Raw genomic sequence first — 17,904 nt, 5'->3', positions numbered from 1 at the left:
CCCAGCATTGTCTCCAGCGCCCCAGAGACAATGCCAGTAGCTGCCCACCAGTGGTTGTGGGTGGGTGGGGCAGAAAGACTGGTGGTTAAGTGCTAGAGAAGCCCCAGGCCCTGGGGCTGGCCCAGTGGGCAGTTGTCAAGAGTGTGTGACCATTTTTCTCTGCAGCTGGAGTGGTGCAGGATGAATATGGGCCAGTTAAGTATGTTACTGGCACCTTATATAGATTTGGTTCCACTGCGCTTTCTCTTGCAGTGACCCAGGACCCCTGGAGGGCCCTCCTTGAGACCTTTGTGTTGAAAACATTCCGAATTTGCTAACCTCTTTGCTCTCTGGAAAAGGGGGCTCTTTTGCCGGTAGAAGGACCTAGGGAGAAGCACTTCATGAGGCATTTCTTTCTTAGAGGAAATGCTATAGGGTCTGAATGTTGCTGCTCCTGCCAGGCCACCCACCACTAGCTACCAAGTAAAGCCTGTGCATTACAGTCCCAATTGTGCCATCCCCTGTAGAGGGATGTGGGCGGTTGGTGCCTGCTGCCCCTGGAATGCCATATCTGAGCCAGGCAGCCAGTTGGTCTGCTGTCCCACCTTCACGGTGCTGAGCATTTGCTCATGGCATTTCCTTACTGTCCGTGCAGGTATGCGACCCCGACATGGCCATCGGTCATAGGGATTGCATCAGGCATTGGGCCTGTGACTCTTTCTGGACCACAGAGGGTCAGTACTGGGACCTTTGCGGGAACCTCTAGGAAGGGACCCCACACTCTGAGATTGTTGGTTAGAGAGCATACAGCTAGTGTTGCTGGGACCATCTCTGTCTCCCAGTGGGATCAGCCTAAGAATGAAACCAATCCAGAAGAAAGCAGATAGGAAAGGCATCAGGGGATGACATTCTGATGACATTATTTGAGTACCTGAATCCACCTATACCTGAATCCTACATCTAGACTTTTCAATCATGTGAATAAATAAGTTCCCTTTATCTCTCTCTCTCTCTCTCTCTCACTCTCTCTCACACACACACACACACACACACACACATACACACACCTGTTTGAGTTGGGCTGTCACTCATACTGAAAGCTATTGCTAATAAAAAGGCATGGCTCCCACCAGGCTGACCCAGCATAGCCTTTGCTGTTCCCCACATACGGCTTCAACTGCACTGACCCCGCCTCAGTAGCATGCGTGTTTCTTTCTATACCTGCCCAGCTGAGCCTCTTTCTGGGGGAGGGACCAGTGCTGTGCCTCAGTTTCCTCTGGACCATGGCACGTTCATCGCCCCTTTGAGTCGAGCTAAACTCCACATCAGGGTTCTCTCTAGTTTTATTCACCCTTCTTTACCTTTGGACCCCACTCTCCTTCCTTCTTCCACACAGGCAACAGGCTAATGGGTCTTTTTTTCCTGTTCTTTGCATGCTTGCAAAATGAATGTTGTCTGGATGTGCTTTTTGTTCCTGCAAATGGTGGTGTTGTGGTTCTTGTGTTTCTTGCTTTTTAAGCTCAGCTTCATTTGAAAGTCCATCCCTGCGGCATGTGAGCATTGTCTCTCTCCTAGCATCATTCTCATCTCATCACTCTCCATGCCGTGAACCATTCCCATTCTTCCCATTCTCCCTGAGAGGGACCTCTAGGTTGCCTTCACCCACCCTTTCCCCCATACCACCATAAAAAACTCTGCAGTGACCAAAGTGATGTGCGTGTCACATGGACTGGTGTCAGTTTTGTTTGCATCTCTATCTGGACATGCAGTTGCAGGGGTGTGGAGGATAGGCACTGTTGACCAAAGACCTTCATGGTGGCCTCTCTGCTCCACCCTCCCAACGAATGTTCCATATTGCCAACCAGCTCCAACTCTTGCCTTTATCCTTAAGTTTGGCCTGTCTAATATATTCCACGGTGACAAGTTACCATAGACTCAGTGGCTTAAAATAGCACCCATTTTTTTACCTCTCATGTTTTCTGCAGTTCAGGACTACAGGCACAGCTCAGCTGGGCCTTCTGCTCAGGCTGCAATAAAGGAATTGGCCAGGCTGCATCCTGGTTAGTCTCACCCGGAGAAAGACCCAGTTCCAGGCTGCCTCGGGTTGTTGGCAGAATCTGTCTCCTTGTGGTTATAAAACTCAAGGTGACTTACTTTTTCAAGGTCAGCAAGAAAGAGAATCTCTGACCTCTTACATCTTTTTAAAAGGGCTCACCTGATTAGATGTGACCCACCTAGGATAATACCCTTTTTTACTAAGTTTAAGTCAACTGATTAGGGGCTTTAATTACTTCAGCAAATTCCCATCACCTTTTCTGTATAGCATAACATAATCAGGGTGGCACTCATCATCTTCGTTATATTCTATTGTTTAGAAGCAAGTTACAGGCCCTGCCCACACTCAAGAGAGAATTATATAAGGGCTTGGGCATTGGTACTCATCTTAGATTTTGGTCTACTGCATGGGTGGTATTTTATTGTTGTGTTGTTTCAAATCGTAAAATACACGTACCATTAAACTTACCATCTTGACCATTTTTAAGTGCACAGTTCAGTGGTATTAAATACAATTACACTGTTGTGCAATCATCCATCTCCAGAGCCATTTCATCTTCCCAAACTGACACTCTGTACCCATTAAACACTACCTTACCATTTGCCCCTGCTGCAGCCCATGGGAACCACTATTCTACTTTCTTTTTGTATGCATTTGATTACCCTATGTACTTTATATAAGTGGAATCATACCGAATTTTGTTTCTGTGCCTGGCTTATTTCACTTAGTATAATGTCCTCAAGGTTCATTATGTCATAACGTGTCAGAATTTCCTTTCTTTTAAGGTTGAATAATAGTCCACTGTATAGATGAACTTCATTTTATTTATATAGTCATCTGTGGATGGACACTTGTGAATGATGCTGCAATGGACATGGGAGTACAAATATCCCTGAGATCCTGCTTTCAATTCTTTCGTGCACATACCTGGAAGTGGAATTGCTAGGTAATATGGTAATTCTATTTTGAATTTTTTGAAGAACCTCCATACCGATTCTTATGGTGGCTACACTATTTTACATTCCCATCAACAGTGCATGAGGATTCGTTTCTCCACATCCTCGCCAATGCTGGTTTCTGTTTTCTTGATAGTAGTGGTGTCTGCATTTCCCTAATAACTAGCAATGCCAAACATCTTTTCATATGCTCATTGGACATTTGTATATCTTTGGAGAAAAGTCTGTTTGGATATTTTGTTATTATAATCTGCATTTCTCTACTAATGATTTTGGCCATCTCCTCATATATTTCTTGGCTTTGGAGTTTTCCCCCAAATTGCCTGCTCATATCCTTTGTCCATTTATTTTTGCAGAAGTTCCTTGTATATTGAGGCTCTACTAATCTTGTAAATTTTAGAATTTGCATATCTTCTCTCATTTTGTCATGCGTCATTTGGAACAAATACCTTTACTTTTTTACACAATTCCCCCCCCCCCCCTGTTTTTTTACTTTATGGATTGTGCTTTGATATTTTGTCTCAGAGATCTTTTCCTTCCTCTGGGTCTCCAAGATGTTCCCTTCCATGTTTTTTTTTTTTTTTCTACCAATGTTATAATTTGGCCATTCACATGACTTTTTAATCCACCTTTTCAGCACCCACTTGGATGGGGTTGCATTATATTTCTCTGTAAAGCCCACCAGAGTTTCCCCAGTAAGAACAACAATTTCCAAACTGGGCTGTGATGTGCCTTTATCATACCTTAAGCTCCCCTGTAACCAGAATCTGTCTCTGAACTCTCCATGCTGTCCCAATGGGTTGTTCATTCTTTCCCTAACACCATGCTATTTTGTTTTTAAACAATGCCATTGTAGTATGTCTGAATCTCTGGAAGAGTGAGTATCCTGCCCCCTCTCCTGTTACTTAGGTATCTGTAGACCTTTATCCCCCCTCATACATTTCAGAGTAAGTTCACATAGCTGGAATTTTTATTAGGATTATAGTGAAGTCATGGAGTAATTTAGGGGGAACTGACATTGTCAGATATTCGGCGACCCCTCCCAATAACATGAGATGACTCCACTTGGGGAGTGTGTACACCCTTACTTTGTTCTCTTCCAGCAATTAGCAGGCAATGGACGGAGTTTGGTAAATTGATGCTAGGGAGAAAATCTTCAGGGGGAAGAAAGAGTGGGCCTGGAACATCCCTCAGTGCTACTCCTTCCCTCCTTCCATTCCCAGGTTCGACAATAGGTAGGAAACACCCTGTCACAGAACCTAGGTGTTCCAGGTAGACAAAGCCCAAGTGTGACAGAGGAAATAAATAGTGTATGAGGTAGGCACCCCCGAGGTGGGGGCAAGGGGCGAGGGGCTCATGGAACAACAGAATAACTCCTGGCTTTCCGTGGCCCAACCCTCCTGGTCAGCATCATTTGGTGGCACTGGCTGGCTTACCATCATCCTTAAGATATGCTTGTCCAAGCCCATCCATTCCACAGTCTTACTGAGCCACATCCAATCATGCAAAGTAAGTAACAGGTCATCACCCACATTCAGTGGGAGAACTTAGGTCCACAGAGAAGGAAGTTCATTCATCACTCAACAAATATTCATCAAGAGTCCACCATGCTGGGTCAGGTCAGCCAGTGTGCATGCAATCGGCCTGCTGTCTAGCTGCATTGCATTTTCTCCCACAACTTGATGAGAAGTACAATGAATCCTCGGTACCGCAGCTAAAATTCAGGTCTTAGATGTGATGATTCTTTGAAATGTCTAAATTGCAGTAGATGGGTTGGCTTTAGCTCAAGCAGTTACTTCATCATGGCAGACTACTAAATTGCAGCAGACAACCAAAACAAAAACATCTCCTCCAAAGAAGCAACATGATTGAGGACAGAACTCTGCTGGATGCCAGACCTGATCTCTGCCACCACAATTCACCCAACTTTTGAGTCTGAAGTATCTGTCTTGTGACTACTTCCCAGCATGACATCTCTCTAAAAAAGAGAGGTGGGGACCTACTGACAACTGTAAAATTCAATTGCTTCTGTAGATAATGTTCCCAGAACAAAGGCGTCAGGTAAATTCAAGTCTGTATTCTTAGGAGGCAACTTACAACTTCAAAATAAAGGTGTTTTTCTTTATTTTTTTCCAGCTTCAAAATCTCAGGGTCTAGTTGTGGCCAGTGCAACCTGATACAAAAGAAAGGTAAGACGGTGGACAAAACAGATACTGCAAATGCTGAAAAGACATTGCAAACCTGGATTAAAGTAAGTGGACACAGACACTCTGCCTGGGCACCTAGACACAAAGTGGCACAAAAAAGGGAGAGATGACTACGCCCTGGAGAGGAAGGGTGAGGCAGTCATATCAGGGCAGAGCCAGAGAGGAAGGAGGGGCACGAACTAGTTACCTGCTCTCGGGCCTAGGCAGGCTCCGGTGCGGCTGTGCTCATGCAGTGTCACAGTGTTCTAAAACTGTGGAACTCTCTGGAATTTCAAGTGGGCTCATTACATGGGGGGCTGTGCAAGACCAATGTAGTCTACATGGCTTGTCTACTATTGGCCTGGAGTGCTAATCAACAAAGTAAAAGATACCGGGGAGGTTTGACCTGTTTTTCATGACCCAAAATTGGCTTCTAGTGATCCTCTGCCTTTTTTGAGTGTCCCCAACTCGTAATTTTGCTAGAGCTTGAACTCTAGTTTGGCGGCCTATGTAACCTGGGACCTTCTTTCATTAGAACCTGGCTGCCCTCAAGTCTTTGTCCAACCTTCAGATACCCTGGGTCTCGTGGACATTTCCAGGAGTCCCTAGGCACCTGGGAGATTGTCGGGAAAAGCCAGCAGGGCCCAACGGACAGCTCAGGGCTCAGGTACAAGCCATAAGGGGCCCACACCAGCAAGCAGCACAGGGAGCCCAGCCCAGCCCAGCCCGCTCTGAGCCGGGTCACGTGGCCACGCAGCACGCGGCGTGCGTAGGATGGGGCGGGGCTTAAGTCCCAGCGCACATACCAATTGGTTCTCAGGACGGGGGCGCAGAGCCACCAGTCGGTGCGCGCCCTTACCTCCAGCAAGGCTGAGGCTTTGGCGGGAGTTAGCTGTGGGCGTGAGGTGAGACCCGCGGAGTCGCTGCTGGGCCATGCCGGGTTGGACCGGGCTCAGGGTCTTCCGGGGGTCTTTCCGATTCGGACGCTGCCTGGACGGCCTTCCTGAAGGTGGGCGCGGCTGGAGGACTGGCGGCCCTGAGAGCCTGCCGCGCAGTGAGTCCCTGCCGGCCTCGGCGTAAGGGCCGCGTTTGCGACGCCGCTTTGCCCAGTCTTGGCCTGCAGTCACCCTAGACTCAGGGGTGTCCAGGATGGAAGCCTGGCCCCGGCCCTGGGGCAGGCTCCCTCTCGTCAGCCTCAGGCCGCTCCATGAGCACGCGCCTTGGGCCTGGTGAGGGGCCTGGTGAGGGGCCAGGTTCGGAGCCACCCCTGCCCTCCCGCTCCCGGGCCTGGGGGTAAAGGGGTCGCGTTCAAACCATGGTTCTTTGTTGTGGGGAACAGACGTTCCAGGAGGGAAGGGCAAAGGACGGATGGGGATGCCACCCTTTGATCGAGGACTGCAGCTCAGGTGTGAGCTAGGCTAGGCGTCAGGTGGGATTGATGTGGGAGGTGCCTGCTGCCACCTAAAGGGACAGTTGAGCTGGGCTCCAGCCAGCGGAAGCCCTGGACTGCGTGCCACATGTGCCAGGTCCCATGGAGTTTAAAACAGCAACAGCTGGAAATCTCTCCTTTTTTTTATTATTATTTTTTTACGTAACAAGCTGTCTAGCTTTAAATGTTGATGTTAATTCAAGTTTCAGAGTATTGCTTAGGAGGCCCACAGGAATTGTGGGAGAGGAAGTTGCAGCCAGTTACCAGGAGCTTCCTGGGTCTTCCCTGCTGGGCAGATAGGTGAGTCATTTGCAGCCCAGGCTCTCAGGACAGACCAAGATGAACAGTGCGTCAAGCTTGGGCAGGGGGAACCAAGGAGGAGAGGGAGGATCTGGAGGACAATCTGGAGGCATGTGGATTGAGAACCACTGGCAGGATGCTGGTGGTGGGCAGCTGGGAGAGGGCATTCCCAGGTGGGCATGTACCGTGTGGTGGGCACAGGGTAACCTAAACAAGCGGACTGGCCTGCCCACTTGGTGTCCTGAGAGTTCGGAAAGGGTATTTCAGGGCCTAGTTTCTGGGCCAGAAGGGGTCAGTGTGCTTCATGGAATAGATGTTTGTTAGTCGAGGGGACTATTGTGGGAAGGAAGCACTGAGGACATACCCGGTGGGGTCTTCTGTGGACAGTGCTGTGGGAGAGGGGATCGATCGTGGAAGTCTGTCTTGTCCCCAGCCAGATGAACAGATCTATGTGGCATGTCTGTGTCTGACTCTCCAGTACCTGGGCCACGTGCCTGTCATAGTCGGGTAGGTAAAGCGCCATCTTCTGGTATGGAGGGGAAGAGCAGCTGAGCAGGACCTGCTGGCCCTGTGTGGCCCTGTGGCGATTGATGGTCCTGGTCCTCTTTGGTAATTTCATGCCTCTGTCCTGCTACCCAGCCTTGTTCTTTCTCTCTGCACAGAAGGCTCTGAGCCTCCAGTATAGCTCCCATCTGTGCTGGGAGATGTCAGGGTGGGTGTTAGCTTCTGCTTGCCTCTGATCTGGACACTGTGACCTTTTGAGGACAGCTGGCTCTTTGGAGGGACTCATTAGGTATGGGGCATGGCTTTAGTCTGAGCCAGCTTCCAGCTCAGTTTCTCATCACTGCTGGCCTGGGTGTTGGCTGTCTGTACTTGGGATGTGAATTTGGGGGTCACCTCAGGAACCCCTGCTAGTGGCCCAGACTCCAGTACCCATTCCATCCTTCCGTCTTTCCCCAGGTCAGGTTCCTGTGGTGAGAGGAAGAGAGGTAGAAGTGGCCAGTTCTCAGACCTAATAGGCCCCCATGGACAACATGTCTGGAGCCAGACTGCGGACTCAGCAGAGAAGCTGCCAGAGTGGCCGGGAGGTAGTGCGGCCCCTTCCATTCCCAAAACACCCTCTGCCCTTCCCTCCTGTGACCCTCACTCCTGGAACCTCCCTTCCCCTGCCAAAGGCTTTGAATCTTCTCATTTCTCCCTGTGGCCCTTTACAGACCAATCTGTGGTCCTCAGGCTTGGGGATGAAGCTGGAGGCTGTCACCCCTTTCCTGGGGAAATATCGCCCCTTTGTGGGTCGTTGCTGCCAGACCTGTACCCCCAAGAGCTGGGTTAGTGATATAGGGCTGGGCCCCATGCTGGGGAGCTTGTGGGTAGCTTGGTTGTGGGAGCCATGGCTCCGGGAAGCAGCTTCCCTTATGTCCTTCCAGGCTCAGCTTTCCCTTCCCATGCCTCTACTCTTGTCTCTTGGGAATGGAGGCACTGGTCCCCATTGTGCTGTTGGCCTGGGGCTGGCTTACAGCCCTGGGGGATCTGGGTGGGGAAGTGCAGAGGGGTCTGCAAGGAGGTGGGGCATGGCCAGAGGGCTGGGGTCTGACCAGGCCTGCACAGTCCCGTTCAGTTTGGGGGACCCATTCACTCAGTCACTCAGCATAGGCTTGAAGACTTCCTGTGTGGCCACACCATGTGCTGGTACTGATGGGATCCGGGTTCTTGTGGAGATCTGCTGCATGTCCTCTGCTGTGGATGAGAGAACTACTTGAGGGTTTAACACACTACTCTCGGAGAGGGTGATGCTGCAGAGAGTGAAGCTCTTCCCTTTTAACCACAGAGCCCTTTTTCTTGAGTGGGCATCAGGGTCTTTTGGGAAATACTGTGCCACAGTCTTGTCTCCTGGTGGACACAATAAGCCATCAGTCAGAGCCCTCAGAAGGCAGAGCAGGGGGCTTTCCTTTGCTGGTGTGCGAAGGCTACCGAAAGACATGCTGTCTCTGTCCCCTCTTGGGCAGGAGTCCCTCTTCCACAGAAGCATAATGGATCTGGGCTTCTGCGATGTGATCCTGGTGAAGGAGGAGAACACCAGGTAGTCAGAGCCAAAGGTGGGTGGGTGGGCCCTGCTTTGCGGTGTCACTTTCTTCCTCTCTTGGGAAAAGACTCCTGCCCTCTGCTCCGTACACATAGGCGTGGAGAGGCAGGCTTGGAGCTCCTGCAGTGCCTCCTGTGAGGGTTTATGGGCTGTCCACAGTGTGTCAGGCCCTGAGCCTATACCCCACTGGGCGGGGAGGGTCTGGAATGGGGATCAGATGGGCAGGTGTTTCCTCATCCAGCACTGTGATAAACCAAACTCAGGCATTTCCGGGTCATGGGACTGGGGCATCAGCCCTTCATGGTGCACCCTCAGTGGGCCCTAGTAAGGGTGGGCCATCTGAAAGATCTTCCCCCTGCTCTGGGGGCTGTGCTCAGGTTTCGGGGTTGGCTGGTTCGGAGGCTCTGCTATTTCTTGTGGTCCCTGGAGCAGCACATACCCCCCTGCTGGGATGCCCCACAGAAGGTCATGGAAAGCACTGGGTGAGGAGGCAGGGAATGGGGTTGGGCTGGCACTCTGGGACCCTCGAAAGGCTGACAGAGGCTCTAGGCAGGGGGGTTGACAGGGCTGTCTTCTAGAGTGTTAGCTTTGTCTGGGGACCCTACCTTAAAGGTGGAGAATGAAGACTGGAAGGTATGCCCTGGGGAGGCTGTGTGGGGCTGAGGGAAGTGACGTGGGGGACCTTAGGCATGCCATGGCCTGACACCACTTCTCCCACATTGTAGGGTACAGAACGTCATCTCAGGGAGGGCTCCAGCAGGGGCTGGGGAAGGGCAGGTACCCGGTCTTATGAAGAAAGAGGTACAGCGCATCCTGGGCCACTTCCAGACCCCACCCCGCCCCTTCCTGCTCAGGTAACTCTGTGCTGAGGGACACTCATCCTTGGGCTGGGGCCTCTGCCCTTCTGGAGAGTGAGTGTTGATTGGGCTGAGAGAAGGACTAGACTCTTCCCACAGGGAGCCAGATAGTGTGTTTACCAGAGGGACCGACCTTTTGAAGACAGCTGGCTCCTAAGTGGGACCAGTTGGTATGGGATGGGGCTTTGATCTGAGCTAGCCCCCAGCTTCCACTCAGTTTCTTATTATCGCTGGCCTGAGTGTTGTCCTTCTTGTGTCCTGGGGCTGGGAATTTGGGGCTTACTCCTAAAATCCCTGGTTGTGGTCCAGACTCTAGCCACCACCTCCATCCTTCCACCTCTCCCTGGGTCAGGTTCCTATGGAGAGAGGCAGAGGTGGCTGGTTCCTGATCTTAAGGGCCCCCATGCTCCCTCTTGCATTTATCCTGCTGTCCCTACCTGCCCCTCCCACATTCATCTGCACAATCTGAGCCCCTCTTAGATGTAGGTGTTGTTCTGGGGGGAATGAGGGTGCACAGGTCAGAGTGGACAGAGATGCATATGGCTGTAGGACAGTGAGGGCAGGGGTTGAGGGTACCTGAAGGAGAGGAGGTGACTTGTAAGCCAGGAATGAAAGGGGTTAAGGAGCCAGCTTTGGGGGGGGGGGTATTGGAGGGAGGGAACAGTCCTACTAGCAGGAATAGCCTGAGCTATGGCCACAGGAGAGGGCCAGGTGTGCTCATGAAGCTGATGTGCCTGGAAGCTGGCCAGTCAGGGAGAGAGATGAAATGTTGGAGATGAAATGAGAGGTAGAAGGGACGGAATACACAGGGCCACACAGGAAGCTTGGATTTGATTTCTGAGTGCAGTGACAACTAGTGAAAAGGTTTTAAGCAGAGAATGATAACATGATTAATTGGGATCAAGAGTAGAGAACAGAAGACAGTACGGGAGGCTGTTTTGTTAGTCCACGTGAGACATGGTGACAGCTTGGACAAGTCGGTCCAGGTGAGGTGACAGCAGAGATTGGAAAAAATAGATTGAGAGACCAGTGTGAAATTAACAGGACTCATTGGAGGTAAGGGTGGGGCAGTGAGGGAAAAGGAGAGCCAGTTTCTGGTTAAGAACCTGGTGATGTGGAGTGAGTCTGGCCCACAAAGAATGTTTTAGATATAGTGTTTTCGTGCTAGTGGAGACACCCAGGAGGCAGTTGCTTATATGAGTCTTATATGAGCTCAGCGGAGAGGCTGGGGACAAGGATGTCTATTGGTAAAGCTTTAGTACATGGATGATGGTTAAAGCCAGGGGATGAGCAGTTCACAGAGGGAAAGGGCACAGGGCAGTGTGTGTCGGACTCAGCTGTCCTGGCAGTGCTAAGTCAACTGAGCAAGGATAGGAAGTAGAGGTTTGTGACCTCGACAAGCACTCCATGTGAAGAATGTTTGACTTCGTTGAGACTTCCAGTTCCATGACCTGACCACCTTACAGCAGCCATCAGCCCTTCCTGGTGTAGCTTTGATTCCGGGGCTCATTGTGATTATAATGCCCCTGCAAAGGAGCCACTGGGCACACCCCAGCTGCCTGCCTTCTCTGTACTGAGCAGCCAGATGTTTCTAGAGGAGAACACAACACATGGAGGTCCTCCCAGGGGCATCGGCTCCTCAGCCTTACACACTGCCAGTGGATGCCCCATCTCAGGCCCTCAGATGAGGACATGCTGCTTGTCTACCACATCTCCATGCTGCCCACATCTGTGCTTCTGGCCTCATTTAAAGCACACCCCCTTCAGTTACCCTTTCCTTCTTGTATCACTAACTCTTCCCTTTTCTTTCACCTTTCTCAGCAGTTTGCAAAGAATAAGCCAGGTTAGGCCTGGAGAAAGTCTTGCTCCTTTAATCTCCTTTGGGGTAAACTGAGGCAGGAAGCTGGTCAGAAGTTGATATGAGGCAGCTGCACCACAAGCTCTTCCTGGGGGCATGTTAGCACTTTGCAGGCGTGGGCTCTGGTGTCAGGTCTGCCTGCCAGTCCCAGCATCAATTCTTAGCTTTCTCTACCATCGGCAGCTTCTGCAACCTCTAAGCCTCGCTTTCCTCTTCTGTAAAGTAGGGACAATAACAGTGATTTTCTGAGATGCTGGGGGCCCTGCCTCACGGGTGGTGCCACCACACCGCAGACTGGGCCTTGCTGTTCTTCAGGCTGTTCAGCTGGGTGGTGCTGCGGGTCCTGAACTGTCTCTTCCTGAACGTGCAGCTGCACAAGGGCCACATGAAGATGGTCCATAAGGCAGCCCAGGCGGTAAGCCACCCTGCGGTGTGGCGCGGGTTGAGGTGGGTGAATAGGGGGAGGTTGGCAGGGCAAAGCTCAGTCCAGCTGTTGGTGAGACCAGCCCCATCTGCTGGTGGGAAAGCACCCCTGCACCTTGCCGACCTCGTGTCTCATGGTCCTGTTCCCACAGGGCTTCCCCTAACGCCTTTCATGGTCTTAACAACCATTACATCAGGGCACTGCCTTAAAAGTTGTCGACAGCTCCTCTCCTTTTGGGAACTGTGTTTAGAGGAGGAACTGCCCAGTTGGGCCCTGTGTCCTTCTGTGGCCCACTGCACCCTCAGGGTGGAGCAGGCTGGCATGTCCCTCTGGCTGTCCCCCAGCAGGGCTCACCACTCGTGCTCCTTTCCACCCATAAGTCGCTCCTGGATGGGGTCCTGCTGCCCTTCGTGCTGCTCTCCCAGGGCCTGGGTGTGCTCCGTGTGGCTTGGGAACCCCGCACCTGCTCCCCTGTCCTCAGGTAAAAAGTTTTGTGCCTCTAGACACACTTGGGTGAAGTCCCCAGCTGGGGCGCTATGTATAGGGATGCAGCTGGGGGTGCCAGCAGCAGCCCCTATAGGCCCTCTTCCTGGCCTCTCTGCTCTCACCCAGTCCAGCCAGCTAGTCCAGCCCATGGGCTCAGATGATCAGCTCTGGTTTCTAGGCCCAGCCTGTCTTTAGCATGTTCAGGCAGGACCCAGGCCAGCCCTAGGTGGGCTGAGGCTCTCACTGGCCTCCTTCTTGGTCCCATCTCCTGAGCCCCTTCCCTCATTAAGTTTTGTTTGCCCTGTGCCCCACAGAGCTCTGCTGAGGAAGCTTGGGGGGCTTTTCCTGCCCCCAGAGGCCACCCTGTCCCTGGATAGCTCTGAGGGGGTCCTTGCAAGGGCCGTGGTCCATGCGGTGAGTGCGCCCAGTGGTTGCGTGTTTGGCCAGGCCAGGGGTTAGGGGCCTGTTGCTGCTCTGGCTTTGATGCCTGTCTCTGCTACTATCTCCCCACCTTCTTTCAGGCTGTGGAGCAGCTGCTGGTCAGCGGGCAGCCCCTGCTCATCTTCTTGGAGGAGCCCCCTGGGACCCAGGGGCCTCGGCTCTCAGCCCTGGGCCAGGCCTGGCTGGGACTGGTGGTGCAGGCCATCCAGGTGGGCGTTGTCCCAGATGCTATGCTGGTGCCAGTGGCCATCACCTATGACCTGGTTCCAGATGCACCATGTGACACAATCCATGTGAGACCCTCCTACCCCTTGAGATCCCATGTAGACACCATCTCCAGAAAGGGGGCACAATATTGTGTCCTGTGGCCACGTGCCCCTCAGGTATAGGGTCAGGGGGTGCAAAGGAATTCTGCCTCTACTGTCATCTTCCTGTGGTGCTGCCCAGGCTGCTACAGTCACCTGTTTCATCCTCAAAACACTCTGTTAGGGAGAGATTTCTCCTGTTTCATGGATGAGAAAATGAGCTTGGAGAGGTCCTGGTCATGTATGTTTGGGCCCAAGATGAAGCTGAGCAGAGAATGGAGCCCCAGGCAGGCCAGCTCCCTCAGCCTCTCCCTCCCTGCAGGCCGCAGCCCCAGTGGGGCTGTGGACAGGCATGCTGGCTGTCCTGCGGAGCCTGCGAGGCTGGTGCCGTGGCCACCGGGTCTGCGTTCGTGTGCACCTGGCCCAGCCGTTCTCCCTGAAGGTATGGAGTCTGTTGGGCAAGGGTGGGAGGACCTGGGATCTGTCCTGTAGCTTATGGTGGCCTGGCTGTCAGAACCGCTGCAGGGATAGCCTTGCCTATCTCCATGGGCTGTGTGCAGGCTTCCGGGCCGGCCACCTGAGAGCCTTCTCCTGGGCAGGAATATGCCATCAATGCCCGAAGCTGCTGGGGCAGCAGACAGACCCTGGAGCAGCTGCTGCAGCCCATTGTGCTGGGCCAGAGGTAGGGGTAGGGGAGGGTGTGGGGCTTGAGCATGGCCGGTGGTCCTTTACCTCAGACCTACAGACATCTCCAGTTCCAGCCGCCTGTCACTAGATACTCTGGGCCACCTAGAACAGTGCCTGGCACCCCTTCTCACCTCTAGTTTGAGTGAGAAGTGGCAGAGACCTGGAAGGGGCTGGGATTACAGGAGCCATCATGGCCCTGGTGCTGTGCTGGGGCAACACCCTCACTTTTGAGAAAGCTCCCGGCTGCCCCATGATTGTTTTGGGTTGGCTCCCCTCATCCTGCGCCTGTCTCTGTCCCAGCACTGTTGTTCCAGATACCGAGAAGGAGCAGGAATGGACCCCAGTAACTGGGCCCCTTCTGGCCCTCAAGGCAGAGGACCAGCTCCTGGTCAGGAGGCTGAGCCGCCACATCCTGAATGGTGAGGAACAAGGTCTGGGCCTCTAGGGGGCTTCCTGAGCCATCCCTTCTCTCTGGGTCAGCGGGGTATCAGGGCTCTCCATTCTAAATGGCTTTCTGTACCCGAGTCTCCCTCCTATGTGGCTCTCTTGGGATACGTGAGGGAGTGGGGTCGGCAGGGAGGACACAAGGGAGCCACTAGTGAACGCATATAGGCAGCCACCTGAGCTGCAGTGGGCGGGTTGTACAGAGGGCAGATACCTGGTTGCAGGCCCACCCATCATGGCCCTGCCCTGGGCTCAGCCCTTCACCTCTCTAAGCCTGGGTTTCTGACCTGTAAATGATGACTAATGGAATGATGCACATGAAAGACTTCACACAGTACTTGGCACAGCATGATGGTTACTACTGTCTTCTCAGGTGCCCCTCTGTGGCACAGGCTGGGTTAGTGGATAGGCCTAGGGGAAGCAGGGAAGGTCTCCAAGCATTTGATGAATGCCAATTCTCCACTGGGAAAAGTGCCCCCACCCAACCCCCAGGACCAGGCAGGCCTGCTCCCCCCTTCCCTGGAGTTGTGTGGGGGCAGTGTCTGCTGCCAAGGAGGCAGGGGATGACTGTTTTGGCCCGCACACTTACCGGGTGATAGAGAACTGGCTGCTGGGCCCAGGCCCCAGACCGGCACCCCTGACCAGCACCCCTAACCCCGCCTGCAGCCAGCGTGGCGAGCTCTGCGGTGATGAGCACAGCTATTACAGCAACGCTGCTGCTGTTCAAGCACCAGCAGGTAGGCACAGTGTGGTGGGGCTGGGGAAGGGTGTGGCCCTGCTACTGAGCCCCGGTGCTGCCTGCCCAGGGTGTGTTCCTGTCGCAGCTCCTGGGGGAGTTCTCTTGGCTGACGGAGGAGACGCTGCTGCGGGGCTTTGACGTGGGCTTCTCAGGGCAGCTGAGGGGCCTGGTGTGGCACACGCTGATCCTGCTGCAGGCGCATGTGGCTCTGCTGCGTGTCCACCAAGGGGACTTGCTGGTGGTGGTGCGGCCTGGTCCAGGCCTTACGTACTTGGCTCGCCTGAGCGCCGAGCTGCTGCCTGCCTTCCTGAGTGAGGCCGTGGGTGGTGAGTCCTGAGGGATTGGGGTGGGGAGTCGGGGGTCAGGCGAGGAGATGACTTCCTTCCTCATCCCCGGTCCCCTCCCCAGCCTGTGCAGTGCGGGCGCTGCTGGCACGCAGAGTGCCACCAGAGGGCCCCTGGGAGCTGCAGGGTATCGAGCTGATGAACCAGAATGAGTTGTACCGTCAGGTCCTGCTGCTGCTGCACTTGCTGCCACAGGACCTGCTGCTACTGCAGGTCAGGCCTCCCACCCGCCAGCTCGGCCTAGGTGCCCCCTCTGATGCCCTGGCAGGGCCCTGCCTGTCGCTTAGCTATCCTGAGGCCCCATGGACTTCTTCCTCCCCAGCCCTGCCAGTCTTCCTACTGCTACTGTCAGGAGGTGCTGGACCGTCTCATCCAGTGTGGGCTCCTGGTTGCTGAGGAGGTAGGCAGAGCCACTGGGGACAAAGCTCCTGCCTGGGCTGGCCTCCCTCAGCTTCACACCCTGAAGGACAGCTGCCCCATGAGTGCTGTGGGGGTGGGCTGCCACTACCTGGGCAGACAGGAAAGCCTCGGCCCCCGCCTCTGCCACTAAGGCCTTGTGACTTGGTGAACTACTGGCTCCGGGCCCATGTGTGTATACCTCTTGCCCCCACATTTCTTGTCCACAGGGCAATGGCCCTTGAGTGTGGGTGCCTGCTTCCTCCCACCCTGCAGGTTGGCTCAGCCAGTCTGGCATGCTCCAGGACACTCTGGGGCTCCCTAGGTCTGCTTTTATTGCTTCTACCTCCATATGCCTGGCTGCGATGTGTCTGGTCTGGGGGGCTCAGGGCTGAACTACAGCCAGGATGACAGGGTCCAACGGCACCCCTGGCCCCCAGACCCCAGGATCCCGGCTGGCATGCGACACAGGGCGACAACGTTTGAGTGCCAGGCTGCTGTGGAAACCGAGTGGGGACTTCACTGATAGTGACAGTGATGACTTCGAAGAGGCTGAGGGCCGGTACTTCAGGGTATGTTGGGAGAAGCCACCTGGGGAGGTGGCAGTGGGGAGGTTGTGGGAGCTGCCCTGACCTAGCCTGTACCTCTCCAGCTCAGTCAGCAGTCGCGCTGCCCGGACTTCTTCCTCTTCCTCTGCCGCTTGCTCAGCCCACTGCTCAAGGCCTTTGCACAGGCTGCCGCCTTCCTCCCCATGGGCCAGCTGCCTGACACAGGTGAGGTCCACAACCCCATGGCTGTCCTCACAGAGGGGCTAACATGGGGCAGGGCTCTGCCTTTGCCCAACCTATACCCCTCTCCCTGCAGAGTCAGGTTACACGGACCAGTTGCTGCAGTTCCTGCGGGCCACTGCCCAGGAGGATGGGTTCTTCGGTGAGTCCTGCCCAAGCAGCCAGCCCAGGAGGCAGCGGTTTGCTGGTGGCTGCTGCCCCTTGCTGAGCAGTGACAGCCCCACTCCAGGAAGGAGGGCTGTGGCATTGAGGACCCTTGGGTGAAGTCTGAGCTCTTCTCTACAAGAGGAAGAGAAGCCTGTGCCCATTGCTCTTGGTCCTCCCTAGAGCTCACCTCCTCCTTCCTTCTAGAGTGTGCTGACTCTGGTCTTGCCATCAGGGCTGTCTGGACCTTCAGAGACTTGGGGGTGAGAGGGCCAGTCTTAGCTGCTGGCTGTCCCCTTTCCTCTTCCCCTGCCTGCACCCTGGTAGAGCCGCTCAGGGAAGCCCACCTGTGCTCACCTAGGATGTCCCCAGTGTCTCCCAAGAATAGGTGTGACAGGAGCTGGAGGCGGCTTGACAGTTTTCCTGTCCCTTGTGGTGCCCCAGGGCACCACTTTGCCCCCCTCACATCTGGGTACTGGGGGTGGCTTGAGGCAGCATTTGTGTTCAGACACTGAGGCTGGAGGGGTCAGAGGTCTCAAAGCAGGCCCCCATGGTGAGCGCTCAGAATCCTTTTTTGTGGCTCAGGTGCTGCAGCAGATGCCCAGCCCTGCAGGCCCCATGCTACATCTGTCTCCGACGTTTGCCAGCCGGGACAATCAGGAAAAGCTGGAACAATTCATCCGACAGTTCATCTGCGGCTAGAACTGTGGGGCGAAGCCCATGCAGAGACTTCTTGCCCCAGACCATGGCCATACCCTGAAGACAGAGGCAGAAGTGGCTGCACACCCTTGGCTGGACTATTAAATTGCTGAATTTGATTGTTCCTTGTCACATCTTGCTTTCTTCATCCTTTGGTGTGATAAACAGGACCGGATGTGTCCACTTCTCAGGCCCAGTGGTGTCTTTCTCATGTGTGCATGTAGCACCTGTTCTCCTTCCCCACTCCGAGACAACACTCTCTCCTGCTCCCTGAAACAAACTGACACAGTAGCAGAAGCAGAG

General features: G+C 54.0%; 1 protein-coding gene across 5 annotated transcripts; it reads left to right on the top strand.

Annotated features, from left to right (window-relative positions):
- The first annotated feature begins 5,999 nt into the window (after window positions 1–5,999).
- GPAT2 (glycerol-3-phosphate acyltransferase 2, mitochondrial) lies at window positions 6,000–17,632 on the top strand. 5 transcript variants are annotated; one of them, XM_016142901.2, is made up of 22 exons: window positions 6,000–6,082; window positions 7,867–7,994; window positions 8,121–8,234; window positions 8,913–8,986; window positions 9,367–9,471; window positions 9,715–9,843; window positions 12,020–12,119; window positions 12,476–12,609; window positions 12,929–13,028; window positions 13,136–13,348; window positions 13,683–13,802; window positions 13,960–14,042; window positions 14,348–14,466; window positions 15,158–15,228; window positions 15,298–15,556; window positions 15,639–15,787; window positions 15,897–15,974; window positions 16,411–16,542; window positions 16,623–16,743; window positions 16,835–16,900; window positions 17,110–17,165; window positions 17,488–17,632. In XM_016142901.2, the coding sequence occupies exons 2-22, from the start codon at window positions 7,932–7,934 to the stop codon at window positions 17,602–17,604; spliced, it is 2,403 nt and encodes an 800-aa protein (XP_015998387.2). In that variant the 5' UTR covers window positions 6,000–6,082; window positions 7,867–7,931; the 3' UTR covers window positions 17,605–17,632. The 5 variants fall into 5 exon arrangements, with proteins under 5 accessions (XP_015998387.2, XP_015998392.2, XP_015998391.2 ...); XM_016142905.2 differs by having other exon boundaries at window positions 6,031–6,082; window positions 7,872–7,994; XM_016142903.2 differs by lacking the exon at window positions 6,000–6,082 and adding an exon at window positions 6,115–6,186.
- The last annotated feature ends 272 nt before the right edge of the window (window positions 17,633–17,904 follow it).

This window comes from Rousettus aegyptiacus, unplaced genomic scaffold (assembly GCF_014176215.1).
Source record: "Rousettus aegyptiacus isolate mRouAeg1 unplaced genomic scaffold, mRouAeg1.p scaffold_m13_p_7, whole genome shotgun sequence".
NCBI classification, from domain to species: Eukaryota; Metazoa; Chordata; class Mammalia; order Chiroptera; family Pteropodidae; genus Rousettus; species Rousettus aegyptiacus.
Note: the sequence above shows the minus strand (reverse complement) of the source record. Positions and strands in the feature narration are given on the sequence as shown.